Source organism: Bubalus kerabau, chromosome 5, assembly GCF_029407905.1.
Source record: "Bubalus kerabau isolate K-KA32 ecotype Philippines breed swamp buffalo chromosome 5, PCC_UOA_SB_1v2, whole genome shotgun sequence".
Classification (NCBI taxonomy): domain Eukaryota; kingdom Metazoa; phylum Chordata; class Mammalia; order Artiodactyla; family Bovidae; genus Bubalus; species Bubalus kerabau.
In genome coordinates, this window is record NC_073628.1 from 15,456,822 (window position 1) to 15,472,030 (window position 15,209).

Genomic DNA, 15,209 nt, shown 5'->3' on the forward strand with positions numbered 1-15,209 from the left:
TTTATTTGTTCCCTCTGTTCTTTGTTTCTATTATTTTCCTGCCTTCCTGTGGCTTATTGTACCTTTTTGAAAATTCCATTTTGATCTATCCTTGGTGTTTTGAGGGCATGTCTTTTTATATATTATTTTGAATCTGCTCTAGGTATTATATATACATAAATAACTTTTCCCAGTCCACTGATGTCAACACAATATCAGTCTGAGTGAAGGCTTACCTCTTTTGAAGTTACACTCCCCTGTTTATAATTGTCTTAAATATTTACTTTACATACTTTGAGAATCACATCAGCATTAGGATAGTTTTTGCTTCCATTATGTGAAACATAATTTAGAAAAGTCAGAGGAAGAGGGAAGACTATAACCTGTACAGTTGACCCTTGAACATGACAGCAGTTAGGGGCACTGAGCTGACTCTCTGCAGAGTAGATAATCTGTGTATAAGTTATAGTCAGCCCTTCGAATCTGATAGTTCTCTGTATCCACGGTTCCACATCTTCAAATTCAGCCAACCGCAGACCTGGTAGTATTGTAGTATTCACTGTTGGAAAAACACCCACGTGTGAGTGGACTTGCACAGTTGAAAGACTCAGTTATATGTTTTTACTTTTCATTATTCCTTTCATTTCAAGAGCAATCTGAACTTATTCTTTGTGGGTGAATCTGCTGACGACAGCCGATTCTCTAGTTTTCATTCACATGAGAATGCGTTGATTTTCTCCTTCCTGAAGGGTATTTTTCTTGGCTGTAGTGTTCTTGGTTGGCTGTTCTTTATTTGGGTACTTAGAAAGTGTTGTGTCACTTCCTTCTTACCTCATGGTTTCTGATGAGAAGTACTCCATTATTTGAATTGTTTTCCTCTTATAAGTAGGGAGTCATTCCCTTCTTGCTGCTTTTAAGATTTTTCCCTTTGTCTTTTTGTTTCCAGCAGTTTGTATCTGAGCATGGACTTACTTGAATTTATCTTGTTTAGGTGTGTTGAACTTCTTAAATCTCTAGGTTTAGATTTTAAAATTAGTATACCATACCCTACATATTCACACATTTAAAGTGTACAGTTCAGTGACTTTTAGTGTATTCGCTGATTTGTGTATCAATTTTAGACCATTTTCTGTTATCTAAAAAAAAATCCTGAATCCCTTAGCTGTTAACCCCAAATTTCCCGCACTGCCCCCCCAACTCTAGGCAACCACTTATTTACTTTCTGTCTTTATAGATTTGCCTGTTTGGAACATTGCCTATAAATGGAATCATACAATAATATAGCCCTTTGTAACTGGCCTTTTCATGTAGCATGTTTTCAGATTTTATCCATGTTGTAGCATATATCAGTACTTAATTTCTTTGTTGTGAAATAATATTCCATTGTATAAATATACCACATTTTATTTGTCCATTTATCATGGTGGATATTTGGATTGTTTTCACTTTTTGAATATTATGAATAATACTGCTATGCTCTGTGAACGTGTGTCCGTACGTTTCTGTATGGACATGTTTTCTATTCTTTTCGGCAGGTGGGAGTTGCTGGGTTGTATCTAAAGGTCCCAGTGTTGCATCTGCTACTAAACACAGTCAACGAGTACAGACATTTTCGTATGTAAATTCCACCTGGATATTCCTGTTGGAGGCATCTTAAACTCAGAAAGATCAGAAACTTTCTTTTCTGTCCTTGATTGGTTTTAATGAGAATATAGGAGGGGAACAAAATTATATCTGGCATTTCCCAGTCTAATCTTCATCTTCCTCCCATCCCATACCTCCATCTTTATTATGCTGTGTACCATATGTGTGTAACCATTACGTTGTACAAACATGATTTGCAGAAGATACTTAGAATTTATTTTATTTTTGTCTTCCACCATACATATAAATTTGTTCTGTAGGGTTAGTACTCCCTCCAATTCCTTGAAGGGCAAGTTATCATAACTTTTCTGGTCACTTTTAGGGAATAGAAACATTATTTTCAAGAACTAATAAACTTAATTCAGAGTTAAAGGTTTTCTTATTTGCCCACCTCAGGCCTACTACAGGTCTGCAGTGGAAAGAGATTTGTTTGGCTTCCTTTTTCTTTCTGTTTTTCCCCTCTGCCTTTTTATTCTTCCGTATTTGGTGACTGTGGTTTCAGGCCCATCCAGGATTGGGATTGGGAGAGGCACAGGATTGAGTAAGAAGAAAGATCTCTAATAACAGTAGCAGCAGCACCAGGACTGGTGTTCTGTAGCATTTATTTCATGCTGAGTACTGTTAAAAGCACTTCACATGTATCAGGCCAGTTAATCCTCAGAACTCTGAGGTAGGTTGTCTTACCCTGTCTCACTGCCGAAGAAATGAAGGTGCAGTCTAGTGACTTGCCTAAGGTCCCACATTGACACACAGCCGAACAGGGCGTGCACCCAGGGCTGGGGCTCCAGAGGATCCTTGCCACTCCGGGTATTGCTTTTATTTACTGTTGGGAGGTGGTAAGCATACTTCCTAGTCTTGGCTAGAGTTTAAATCAGACTTGTATCCTTTAGATTTGTTTCAAGTGTGACACATTTTGCATAGACCTAAAACAAAGGGCAAACTTGCCTCAACTCCTTTCGCTTACAGGGGAGTAGAAGGGAGTGGGAAAGGGATTGGAACTCAAAACACACTGATCTCTCGCCACAGGACTCGTTTTCTGATATTTAACTCTTTACCTCCTTGCATAGGTTCCCTTGCACCTCACTTTGAAATGGTAGTATCTGTTGTTTGGAACCTCCACCCAAATTGCAATGGAGATGTTTTCAACATCCCGTTGCACATGGTCTCCAAATACACTATTTGATTTCTTGCCTTCACACCCTTGTTCATGCAGATGGTCCCTGGATTATGACTGTCACTTGCTTGAAGGCATGCTCCTGCCTGAACCATGTGATCTCCATCAAACTAAGTGCTCTTGGTGGCTGGACTTTTTAAAGAAGCCAGTTTACTGGGGTGTAGCAAATGAACAAAAAACTTGATGTAAAACCTTCCCATTTTTTTTCTTCTTCATCTCATTCCTATAAGAGAGAAATCAACAAGTATGTTGAATAATACTTTGGTTAGATCAATCCTAGCTGCTTGGTGTCTTATGATTACTTGTCTTTGGGAAAGTAGAATGGAGCAGGTTTATGTTTGAACTGTTACCTTTAATGTGGTTAATTGTTTCAGTGGCCTTACCTGGCTGTCTTGGCACAAGGTTTTATGCCATTTATTGTGTTATCAGACCAAGAAGATTCTTAGATTGATCATTTTGTCCTCTTATATTAGAAATTCAGTGGATTATTTGTATCTATTCAGCTGGAAACATCGGAATGTCTTTTTTTTTTTAATCAGAATGTCTTTTTAAAAATTATTTCCCCTTCACATGTACATTTACCTACAAAGAACATTCAAAGGGGTTGTTTATGTAATGGATTGATGTTTGAACTGACATTGACCTCTGCATCCTCACATTTAGAGTAACTTCCCTGGTGGCTCAGACGGTAAAGCATCTGCCTACAATGAGGGAGACCTGGGTTCAATCCCTGGGTCGGGAAGATCTCCTGGAGAAGGAAGTGGCAACCCACTCCAGTATTCTTGCCTGGAAAATCCCGTGGACAGAGGAGCCTGGTAGGCTACAGTCCATGGGGTCACAAAGAGTCAGACACGACTGAGCGACTTCACTTTACAGTGCCATTAACAGCAGTTGGCCAGTACAGTGCACCCGAGGCATGGCAGGATGGTGAGCACTCGCTGAGCTCGTGTGAGGTCCCATGAGAGCTTGGTGCACCTGTTTGCTTTATCACCTGCAGAGTTCTTTCATGAGGCCCTGCCCTCTGTGATTCTTCTTCTGCCTTGCACACTCAGAATGAAATGTTTCATTGTTTGCTTTCATGTAGCACTAGCTGTGTAGTCTTAATTAAGTACATATGTCATTTTCATAAAGACTGTAAGCTTAATGAGGTAAAGGACAATGTTTTACTTGTAATTGTGTTCCTCTCTTACATAATAAAGTTCCTCACATCTAATAAGTCAATTATTAAGTTTTCATTAGTGTAAACAAAATCAGTAGTATGGCTTCACCGTCCCAATACCCAGTTTAGTCTTATTTGTGCTGAGATAAGGAAGGTAAAGATAGTAAAGTTATGCTCAAGTTATAATTCTGCCATATCTGTCATATTGTATGCAACTCTTTGAACCAGTCTTAAGGGAATATGGGAAGTGGAGATTGTTGCACAGAGCAAGGATATTCATTAAATTTTAAGAGGCACTTAGAGGGACAAGGGATGTTTAGCTTATAGAAGAGAACCTTAGGAAAGAAATGTGACTGCCATCTTCAGTTTTTGAAAGCTTTTTCAAGGGGAAAGAAAAAGGCCTACTCTGCATGACTTTCGAGGTCCAAACCAGGAGAAACTGAAGCCTTAGTATGTGTGTGCATGCTCAGATGCATCCAACTCTCTACCCCATAGAATGTAGCCTGCCATGCGCCTCTGTCCATGGAATTTCCCAGGCAAGAATCCTGGAGTGGGTTGCCATGTCTTCCTCTAGGGGATCTTCCCTATCCAGGGATCAAACCCAGGTCTCCTGCATTGGGAGGTGGGTTCTTTACCACTGAGCCACCTGGGAAGCTTCAAGCCCTATTACGGTGCTTTTTAAAAGAAAAAAAAATGTTTAATGTGAAAAAGAATAAACACCCATATGTTTTGCATAAATATGAAGAAGCTACCATCTATACATGCAGACATCTTTCTGTGTACAGTTTCAAGAAGATCATGGCCCCTTAGTGAATCCATGAATCTCTAGTTAAGATCTTATGTTCTCTTGCTGTGTGTGTGTGTTGGTGTGTACAAATACATACACATATGTATATATTTCACAAAGATGGTTATTGTCTGTGTACTCTGACATTTTTCACTAAACACATAACTACTACTATTGAGTTCACTGTATTTAGTGATTGTGCATTATTTAATGCTCAGAACCACACATTTTCCCAGGTCAATTAAATATTCATCAACTTTTAAACATCATTTTTTTTAAACTGGTAGCTCTAATTTTGAGGTATTTGAAACTTCTTTATCTGAAGATGGCTTACAAAAAATATTTCCCCGAATATGCTTTGTTTTGTATTTATTTTAGTACTTTTTTTTAAAGGTTATTTATCTTAGATAAAATAATAGCTATGTGTTTTCGTATTGGAAAAGTACTGTGATCAAACAGTAAAAAGACTCAGATCTTAGCTTCGGTTATCATTTGTTAGTCACTTAACTTCCCTGAGCATTATCTTTCTTATCTTTATCAAGGGGCTAATATAAGCCTCCCTGACTTCAACTAGTGGATGAAGGAAATGGCAACCCACTCCAGTACTCTTGCCTGGAAAATCCCATGGACGGAGGAGCCTGGTAGGCTACAGTCCTTGGGGTCGCAAAGAGTCGGACACGACTGAGTGACTTCCCTTTCACAACAGTTTAAGGGGAAAGTACTATAAGAACTAGTATTTAGAAGTATTATTAGATTTTAGAAATTAAAAGTATTTAAGAATGTCAGTTTTCTTAATTTTTAGTAAATGTAAAATCTGATAAAGGCAAATCAGTCTTTTTTTTTTTTTAAAGGAAAAACCCAATCAAATGTTGGATTTTAAACATTTGTTTTATAAATTTCCTTCCAGAAATGTGGTTTTGTTGTGTTAGTAATATAAAAAGCAGTCACTTTTCTCTTGTTGCACATTCACAAAGTGCCAAATACCATGCTTAAGCATGTACTGCATATGTTTCATTTAGTTCTTATAACAACCTTGGAGGAATTGTTGAAGAAAGAATGCAGACCTATTACATTCTAAGACCTAGATTCTTGGCCACTTATACTTCTTCACCTCATGTCCTAAAAGAGGCAGGATAAAGCATTGAGGTTTAGGGTGCAGATTCTGGGGCCAGCCTGCCTGGATTTGAGCCCTGGGTCTGCAACTTAACAACTTTTGACTTCTTCAAGGTAGTTAGCCAGCCCTTTTCTCTTCAACAGCAATAAAATGTACCTATTAGTAGAGACATCATGACAATCAAATTATGAAATGTGATGCATTTGAACAGTATCTGGCATGTGGTTTGCAAGCAGTGGCAGTTATAGGGACTCGTCTTGTGTAAGCTGTGCGTGTGACGTGAGCACACAGACTCCTCTGGGAGGATGCTTCAGGGAGCAGGCACTGGGAGTCTATTTTAACATGGCTGTTTCCTTGGATTTTCCCCTGGCCATCTTTCACCTTTCTATTTGCTAGCATGGTGGCCTCATGAAAACAATCTCAATCACCTTGTATTTCAGCTACTGATCCATTAATTAATGCTTATTTTATGTATCTTTTAGGACATTTCTGATTCATTTGCATCCTTGAAGAGCATCTATAGAAGAGGAAGGGAAAGATGGGTGTGAAAACATTTACTCATAGCTCCTCTTCCCACAGCCAGGAAATGCTTGGAAAGCTAAATATGCTTCGAAATGATGGACATTTTTGTGATATCACTATTCGTGTCCAGGACAAAATCTTCCGGGCACATAAGGTGGTATTAGCAGCTTGCAGTGATTTCTTTCGCACCAAACTTGTAGGCCAAGCAGAAGATGAGAACAAGAATGTGTTGGATTTGCATCATGTTACAGTGACTGGCTTTATACCCCTTTTAGAGTATGCGTACACAGCTACTCTGTCGATTAACACAGAAAATATCATTGATGTTCTGGCTGCAGCCAGCTATATGCAAATGTTCAGTGTTGCTAGCACCTGCTCAGAGTTCATGAAATCAAGCATTTTATGGAATACACCCAACAGCCAACCAGAAAAGGGTCTGGATGCTGGACAAGAAAATAACTCTAACTGCAATTTTACGTCTCGAGATGGAAGCATTTCTCCAGTGTCTTCAGAGTGCAGTGTGGTAGAAAGAACCATTCCTGTCTGCCGAGAATCACGGAGAAAGCGCAAAAGCTACATTGTTATGTCTCCTGAAAGTCCTGTAAAGTGTAGCACACAAACAAGTTCTCCCCAGGTGTTGAATTCTTCAACTTCCTATTCAGAAAATAGAAATCAACCAGTTGACTCTTCTCTAGCTTTTCCCTGGACTTTTCCTTTTGGAATTGATCGAAGGAATCAGCCTGATAAGGTTAAGCAAGCAGAAAATACCCGGACTTTAGAATTACCTGGCCCGTCTGAGACAGGGAGAAGAATGACTGATTATGTGACTTGCGAGAGCACAAAAACTACCTTGCCTCTGGGTGCCGAGGAAGATGTCCGGGTCAAAGTGGAAAGGCTAAGTGACGAGGAGGTCCATGAGGAAGTATCCCAGCCTGTCAGTGTGTCTCAGAGTTCACTGAGTGATCAGCAGACAGTGCCAGGAAGTGAGCAAGTGCAAGAGGACCTTCTGATTAGTCCCCAGTCTTCCTCCATAGGTATCGTGTCTTCTGTGTTTTCCATGATTCTATAAAGTATGGGGAGGCATTTTTAAGTGCTTACTAGATAAGTTTTGTGCTGTATCCTATAGGAAATATTAAGAAGAATAAAACATGGTAACTGGGATTTTTTAGGTGCTATCAGTCCTACCATATTTTTTGGTAAGTTACATATGAGTAGAAAGAAAGTAGTTGAACAATATCTCATGGGACACATATATTATGGCACAGTTTACATACCAATGAATTGTGAATTACTTTCAGTACAAAAAGTACCAGTTTTAAAAAATGCAATTCGTGTTTTATTCTTTATTAAAATTATTTATTAAAAACTTACCATGTGCCAAACTTGGGGGGATGTATGATGAAAATGACAGTGCTTGCATCCGAGGAGTTAACACCGTTAATTGAGAAAGCAGATGAGTAAGTCAGCAATTAAAACTAGGCCAGAGGTGTAAACAGTGTGACAGGCTCACACAGGAAAGATCAAGTTAACACTGCATGTTTGAGCTGGATCTTACGTAATATGTAGGAGTTTACCCAAGCGAGGGAATAACATTCCTTTGAAAATGTATAGAAGCTCAGAGGTGTGGAAGAACATTCACTGCATGTTTGATAAAGCAGTGAATTCAAAGCACAGTGATGTGAATAAAGCATGAAAACCTGCAAGTATAGACTATAATGGGAAATAAGAAAAGTGAGTGGTTGAGAACATGTTTGAAAAGCCTCAAACGCTAGTTTCAGTTAGGATTGCATTCAACTACATACAACAATCCCTTCAAAGTGGCTTAAACCAAACAGGATTTTTTTTTTTTTTTGCATAAAATGTTCAGAAATAGAAAGTCCAAGAGTAGTATAGTGGCTCTACAGTGACCTAGGCCCCTTGTATTTTTGCAATCCACCATCTTGAGTTTGTCATCTGTATACTTATTACTTCGTGGTTGTAGGTTTTTTGCTTCATCTTTAGCCTTGTATTTTAGAAAGGGGTAATGCTTGTATGGAAAATGTTTCTAGAACTCTCAAAAAAACTGCCAGATGATGTCACATGCATGGCCTTTCCTAGCTGCAAGATAATCTGGGGCTATATACATATATATATATGTTGGGTATGTAACTGCCTTACAAAATTATAGAATAGATATTGTCTGCAATTAGCAGTGTCTACCACAGCTAGGCCAAGTAAGCTTGGGTTGTATCCTAGTGGTAATAAGGAGTCTACCTTAAATGGAATGAAAAAATATTTTCAGATATTTTATGAAATTTTGATATTGGTCAACTTCATAGGGGGTTGGCTGGGGAGAGACAGTCCAAAAGCCAGTTATAGTACAGTTGTCTTTGTGTGAAAGAAGATACTTGAAGTCATACTGTAAAGAAAATGGGTATGAAGAAACTTTGTAAAGGAAGAATCATTACTACCTGATGTTAATGAATATGTGGTTTGAGGAATAAGAAAGTCAGGGTTCGTGGATGACTAGAAAAAGAGATAACGTTATTGTCATTATAAGTCACAGTTTTTTACATTTTATTATCTCTAAATTCAGATATGCTTTACAATTAATAATCTTTACAATTACTTTTTCTTTCTTAATGGTGCAAAAAATAATGGTAATCATACACTTGATCAGTTCAGTTCAGTCGCTCAGTCGTGTCCGACTCTTGGTGACCCCATGAATCACAGCACACCAGGCCTCCCTATCCATCACCAACTCTCAGAGTTCACTCAGACTCATGTCCATCGAGTTGGAGATGCCATCCAGCCATCTCATCCTCTGTCATCCCCTTTTCTTCCTGACCCCAATCCCTCCCAGCATCAGAGTCTTTTCCAATGAGTCAACTTTTCGCATGCACTTGATAAGAATCTGTTAAATACCCTAACTACTGTGAAAGTCATTGGGAGGAGGTAGAAGCCCAGTTTTAAGAGTTAACTCAGCAAGGTCAATTCTTTGTGAACTGTGCTTGGGTGATGACCAGGCAACATGCCTCAGAGCCCTTGAGGTCAGGACTGGAGGTGACCACTTTAGCACTTTTAGCAGGGACACATTGATTCTCAACAGGAAAATGTGTTTGCAAGAGCCAGAACCAGAGAACTGCTCCTTGAGAAGTAATCTATATTCAGGGAGAGAAGGAAAGCCAACGGAGATGAGTGAAGAGGATTTCTCCAAGGTTGGAGAACCGTGAAGGCCGTGTTGACATTGTTAAGTTCTTAGATTCTGATGCACTACATGAGTTTCCCAGGGTTGCCACACCAGCCACCGCAGACTTCAAACGGCAGAATTGTATTCTCTCGCAGTTCAGAAGGCAGAAATCTGAACTTAAGGTGCTGGCAGGTCTGTAGGGAAGGATCTTTCTTTGCTCCTTTCTAGCTGCTGACAGTCACTAACACTCCTAATGGGCTCAGAGTTTAGCTGTATCTCTCTACTTTCTGCCTTCATCCTTCTGGGCCTTCCTCCAGATCTCCCTCCTCAGGACACCAGTCATTGGATTATGGCCCACCCTACTACAGTATGATCTCTTCTAACTTGTATATTAGTTAGGTATGAAACCACCTCACAAAACTGTAGGAGAATGGATATTGTTTGCAACTAGCATTGTCTACCACAGCTAGGTAGAGGTGACCATATACTCTGTTGTTGTTTAGTCGCTAAGTTGTGTCCGACTCTTTGCAACCCCATGGACTGTAGCCCACCAGACTCCTCTGTGCATGGGATTCTCTAGGCAAGAATACTGGAGTGGGTTGCCATTTCCTTCACATACTCTAGGTAATGGTAATTACCTAGGTCTCTGCAGAGACCCTGTTTCCAAGTAAGAGTATATTTACTGGTGTTGGATGTTAGGGCTTGAGAATGCCTTGGGGATGGGGAAGAATGCAGTTCTTCCCACAATACCTATTAAAGATAATATTTCTAAAGTTGGGTCAAGATACTTTCGTACTTTCCAGACAACCACACGTTGAATAATGTATTTGATGGCAGGAGATCCTAGCTATGTGTCAATATAACCCGGTTTTTGTTAAATTACTGACATCTTTAATCTTGAAAACACCTTTGTACCTTCTAAATAGTGAACTAATAGGTAATTATTAATACTATTAATTATTTATCTGAGAACTTAGGAACCAAATACTAATATAACTGAACATCTTGCTGACTAGCTATGTGAAATAACCTTATTTTAATCACTCTCGAGTATACCTAATCAGTTCAGGCTTTGCCTTAATATACTATTAACACAATTAAACAGAGGAGTTAGGACCATAAGTACAATAAGCCTTTCCATTATCTGAGAATAATTTCCAGTATATACTATAACAAATGTAGATTCTATTACAAATCAGACATATGGAAGAACTCTGATCTGAATATATATAATCAAATAATCCAAATGAGCTGTCTTTTCTTTACCTTCAGAGCAAACTCACTAATTACTCTCAGCTACCCCTGTTAACTCCAAATGTATACACTAAACACCTTACAAAAAGTGAAATTCAGTGAAATTTGTTTAAGTGAGAAGGACTCTAAACTCTAAAATTTGCCATTAAAAGAGAAGTGATTGTTACGAGGATCAGTTAAGATATTGAGAAATAGTTGGACAGTTTCTTGGTAGCAGTAGTGAATAGATAAACTTGTTGAGGTGAGCAGTTAGAATGATGGAGGAATTTGCAACACTGAGCGTATATGCAGTATGGGGAAATGATTAAAAGTTGAGGACTTGGAGTCAGGCAGGTCTAGAATCTGCTCTCAGTTTCTGCCGCTTACCAGATGTGTGATTTGAACAAGTCACTGAGCCTCACTAGGTTTCCATAACCGTAAAGTAATGATAGTCTTAACTGTGTTGTATGTCAGTGCTCTCCAGCAAGACTGCCAGGAATACACCTGGAGTTGAACACATTGAGATGGTGGTTTGAATATCTGAAAATCCCTAACAATTAGCTAACTATACAGGATAAGTTAGTGTGCAGCAAGCTTGGGTCAACCCTGTGTCCACATAGAAGTAGTGTTCTAGTAGTGGGCATATTGAAAGTATAAGAACTGCTCACTGCAGCAGGAGTGAGGCAGTTTTGGTCCCTTAAAATGGACAGATTCTTTGAATGGAGTTAAACAGTTTCTGCAAGTCAGACTCAAGTGTCTCTGAAGAGAACCAACTGGCTATCATAATTGGGATGGTCCCAGGATTATGGTCTTTCTGACTGAATAGGTCTTGCTTTTAGGATTGTAATTGCAGCAGAAGCATGTTGATTTGAGGTCAGGGTCCATTTCTCTGTGGCTGAAGGCTGGAATATGATATATAATGTTGCCTATAAAAGGGAATCGACCTTCTGTGGTGCTTAAAAGAACAGTTACTAAATTTTTGTCAGCAGGGTCAGATGGAGGATAATAGATCCAACAATCTGTTAAACTCATATTAGTGACTGCGGTCTGGGGTGGGGGTACAAGAGGTTTTTTCTTAAGTGGCAGAAGAAGATCTTAGGAGGTCAGAAACAATAGGACGAAGGTGAAAGATCGTATTGGCTTTAATAGGAATGATTAGTAGTAAAGAGAAGAGTACTAAAGAGTCAGAAAATTAATCTGATTTTGCCATCTTGGGTAGGAGCTGTCCACTTTTGAGGTCATTATCTTCTGGAGAATTCCTTAGAGGGAATGGATGTACAGGAGTCAGAAGGATGTGATGTCTTTCAAGTTAGAAACTATGAATCCAATGAATGTCACCTCGAACTGTTACTGCTGAACCAGTGGTTAACAACCTATCAGTTCCTTTCTATAGATACCAGTGGAAAGTTTTCTCTGGTGGCATCTTTTCCAGAAGACCAAAACTCCAGACTTTAAATCATTCATCTTCTGTGTTTGTGATAAACCTGGAATATCATTGTAGTATTTAATTGTATCAGTTGGTAATCAGGTAGAACCCAAGATTTAAACCAAAATATCCACCTGAAAAAGGAATGTACTGTTAACTACATAAGGGGTCACCTTGTGGATCTTAGAGATGATTTATCTTATTGCCATCAAGACTCTTGGCAGTACTTAGGACTGTGGAAGTTTGAAGGTTTTTAAGTGCTTTGAGTTTGTGGATGATGGGGATGTTGGAGAATCTGTGTTTTTAAAAGGTCATGTTTATGGGGTTTTTTCAAAGCAACATCAGTGTAATGTGTGGTCCTATTACTTGAGAAATAGTTACTATTTCCTAGTCAGGAATACAGAATCTGCTCATTTTTCTTCTGCCATTACAGCATAGCTCTTTAGCATGAGGAAGCCTCAGTCTACCTAAAAAGTAAACAATAAACAAACTGATAGCTCATTTGAAGGTGTTTAAAAGTGTACCTCAGTGCTTTGTTCTTGTCTTTGTCTTAACCAAGGTTGTGTCATTGCCAGGAGGACCATACACCAGCAGCATCCATGGGGGTACCTCTTGAAGTCCCTGCTGCAGTGTTGGTACAGTGTTGATGTATCACAAATGAACGATCTTGTTCATGCCTAAAGCTCCCCACAAAATGGCTACTTCCAACTCCGAATTGTCCTTGGTGAAATTGAGTCAGCTGAGAGATAAGTGTAACGTGTTAGTTACAGAGAAAGCATGAAGGAAGCAGATGTTTGGCCAGAGAGAGATGCATTTTCAGATTGAGACACCTCATGAGAACTGTAGCAGTCCACAAGAATAATGCTTGTGTAATTTTTTATTTCCAGTTACAGAGGCCAGGGATCAGACAAAATCTGGTTCTGGGCATTTGAAACTAAGCAAACCAATTCTCGGGACACAAAGACAAACTTGAAGTCAGGTCCTTATAAGGTTTTTTTAAACATCTTTATTGAAGTACAACTTACATATCATAAAATTCACCCATTAAAAGTTTATACTATAGTGAGTTTTAGTATGTTCACAGAGTTGTATAGTCATCCCCCCATAAGAAACCCTGCAATCCCTCTCTCCAGGACCCACCCCTAGTCCCAGATAACTACTTATACACTGTCGGTATAGATTTGCCTGTTGTGGATATTTCCTATAAATGAGAGCAGCAATATGTAGTCTTTTCTGACTGACGTAAGTCATTTTACATTATATTTTCGATTCTTATATATGTCATACCTTATAAAGTTTTGAAATGTTTTTGCCAGTCAGCGGTCTTTTGGACCTCAGCCTCCAGGGCCAGTTCATAGGGACTGATCTTATCTGTGTCTATCCTGTCATTACAGTGTATTCCTCTTGTAGATGGGAGTCAACACTTAATAGATTATAGGAGCAGGTGTTAGAAGGCCAGAAAATAGTTTCATCAGGGAACAGTGACAAGTCGAATTGGATAACCAATATATTCCCCAGACACCTTTTTCTAGAAAAACACAATAAACCCAATACTAAAGGACTTTAGTGAAATATTTGAGCTCAGTTCAGCATGAACTTACCTCCTAGCCAAAGGGCAGGTTGCACCTCAAAAGGAGTTTTAGATACACACTTTGTTATCGAGGTTTCCAATGCAAGGCAGTAAGAACTTCAGCCAGATGTCCATGAGCCCTGCATTTCTGCCAGTGCTCTGTTGCCAGAGACCACCAGGAGCCACCTATAATTCAGCAAGTTGAATTCAGTGCCCATTTGCAGTGCGGGAGATCACACACTGTAGGGGGGAGGGGGCGGTGGAGGGCTTCAGGGCTCTTCATAAGAACGTGTTAGAAAGGACCTAGAGGGTTTGGGCTTGTGTTATGTATTTGCAAGGAGGAGTCAAGGAAGTGAGGTTTGCTCAGGGACTGGTGGTGTCAGAAAGCACAGATGACTGACTGAGAATCTTAACAGAGATCTAGGAATGCCGACCAAAGTGAACCTAAAGCAGCAGGGACGTCCATTACTTTTGCAAGGGGAGGTTCAGTTTTTATGATTGCACAATAACCTTGTTTTTGTCTGTGCTTAAAAAAAGTTATGTGTTTGAGACCAGTGTGACAGGGTCTGATGTTGGTGTTCTGTGAGGTTGTTTTATGTCCAATAGAAAAACATGTCAGTGTCAAGCCAGTTCCTCTTTCACAAGTATGAAATAAGGTGTGTTTAACACATGTAGAGCAGTGGCTGGCATATGGTAAAAGCTCAGTAGTAAATGACCACTGTGATTATTTTTTACCACCAGAAGGGTTTTTTAAGTGTCTTAAGTACTTAAACAATGGTTAGCAAAAACAAGACTCATTTTGATGGAACAGCACTCCTTAATGGTAGAAGAGAGTAGATTCTCTCTTGATAAGATAGCCTTAACATATAAAGCTGGTAAGTCAGAATTCTTAATCCCCATACCACTGAGAGCAGAATTCTTATAGTTTAGAAAGGAAACTGTTTTAATAATTTAAGAAACATCACTTTTACCTCAACAAAGTAAGTGCTGTGTATCCTACTATTAAATCGGTTCAAGTAACATTCCAATTAATATGATTACTTGCATTGATGGGCAGAAACCATCATGTCAGGAAAAAAAAAATTTACAAGATTTATTTTTGTGTATAGTTGCATAACTGATACAACACTATGTGTTAAAATGCCCACAGTATGGATAGATTTCTAAAAGTCTGTTTTAACTCTTAATTTAGCTTGAAATGGTTTTTATTTTTAGCTTTTGGCACATTTAATGTGTCATGGACAAGAAGAGAGTGCCCTTTGTTTTACTTTCCATCCTTACTATCCATCAAGTTAGGGATCCAGAGGCCAAGGTTTAGATATTTTAGAATGTGGAAGTAGATTTGTTTTAAGAGAGACCATCTGTTAGGTATGTCTTGTTCTCCATTTTAGTTCTTTTTGACCAGCTTTTAAAGCAAACTCTTGGTAATACC

General features: G+C 39.0%; 1 protein-coding gene across 4 annotated transcripts in view; it reads left to right on the plus strand.

The window, feature by feature from the left end:
• Positions 1-15,209, plus strand: part of ZBTB44 (zinc finger and BTB domain containing 44) — a 51,797-nt gene that overhangs the window by 23,464 nt on the left and 13,124 nt on the right. For all 4 annotated transcript variants that reach the window (XM_055581162.1, XM_055581163.1, XM_055581164.1 and 1 more), the window contains exon 2: positions 6,340-7,413. In XM_055581162.1, coding sequence (XP_055437137.1) covers positions 6,396-7,413 — 1,018 coding nt within the window. In that variant the 5' untranslated portion in view covers positions 6,340-6,395. The remainder of the gene's footprint in view (positions 1-6,339; positions 7,414-15,209) is intronic.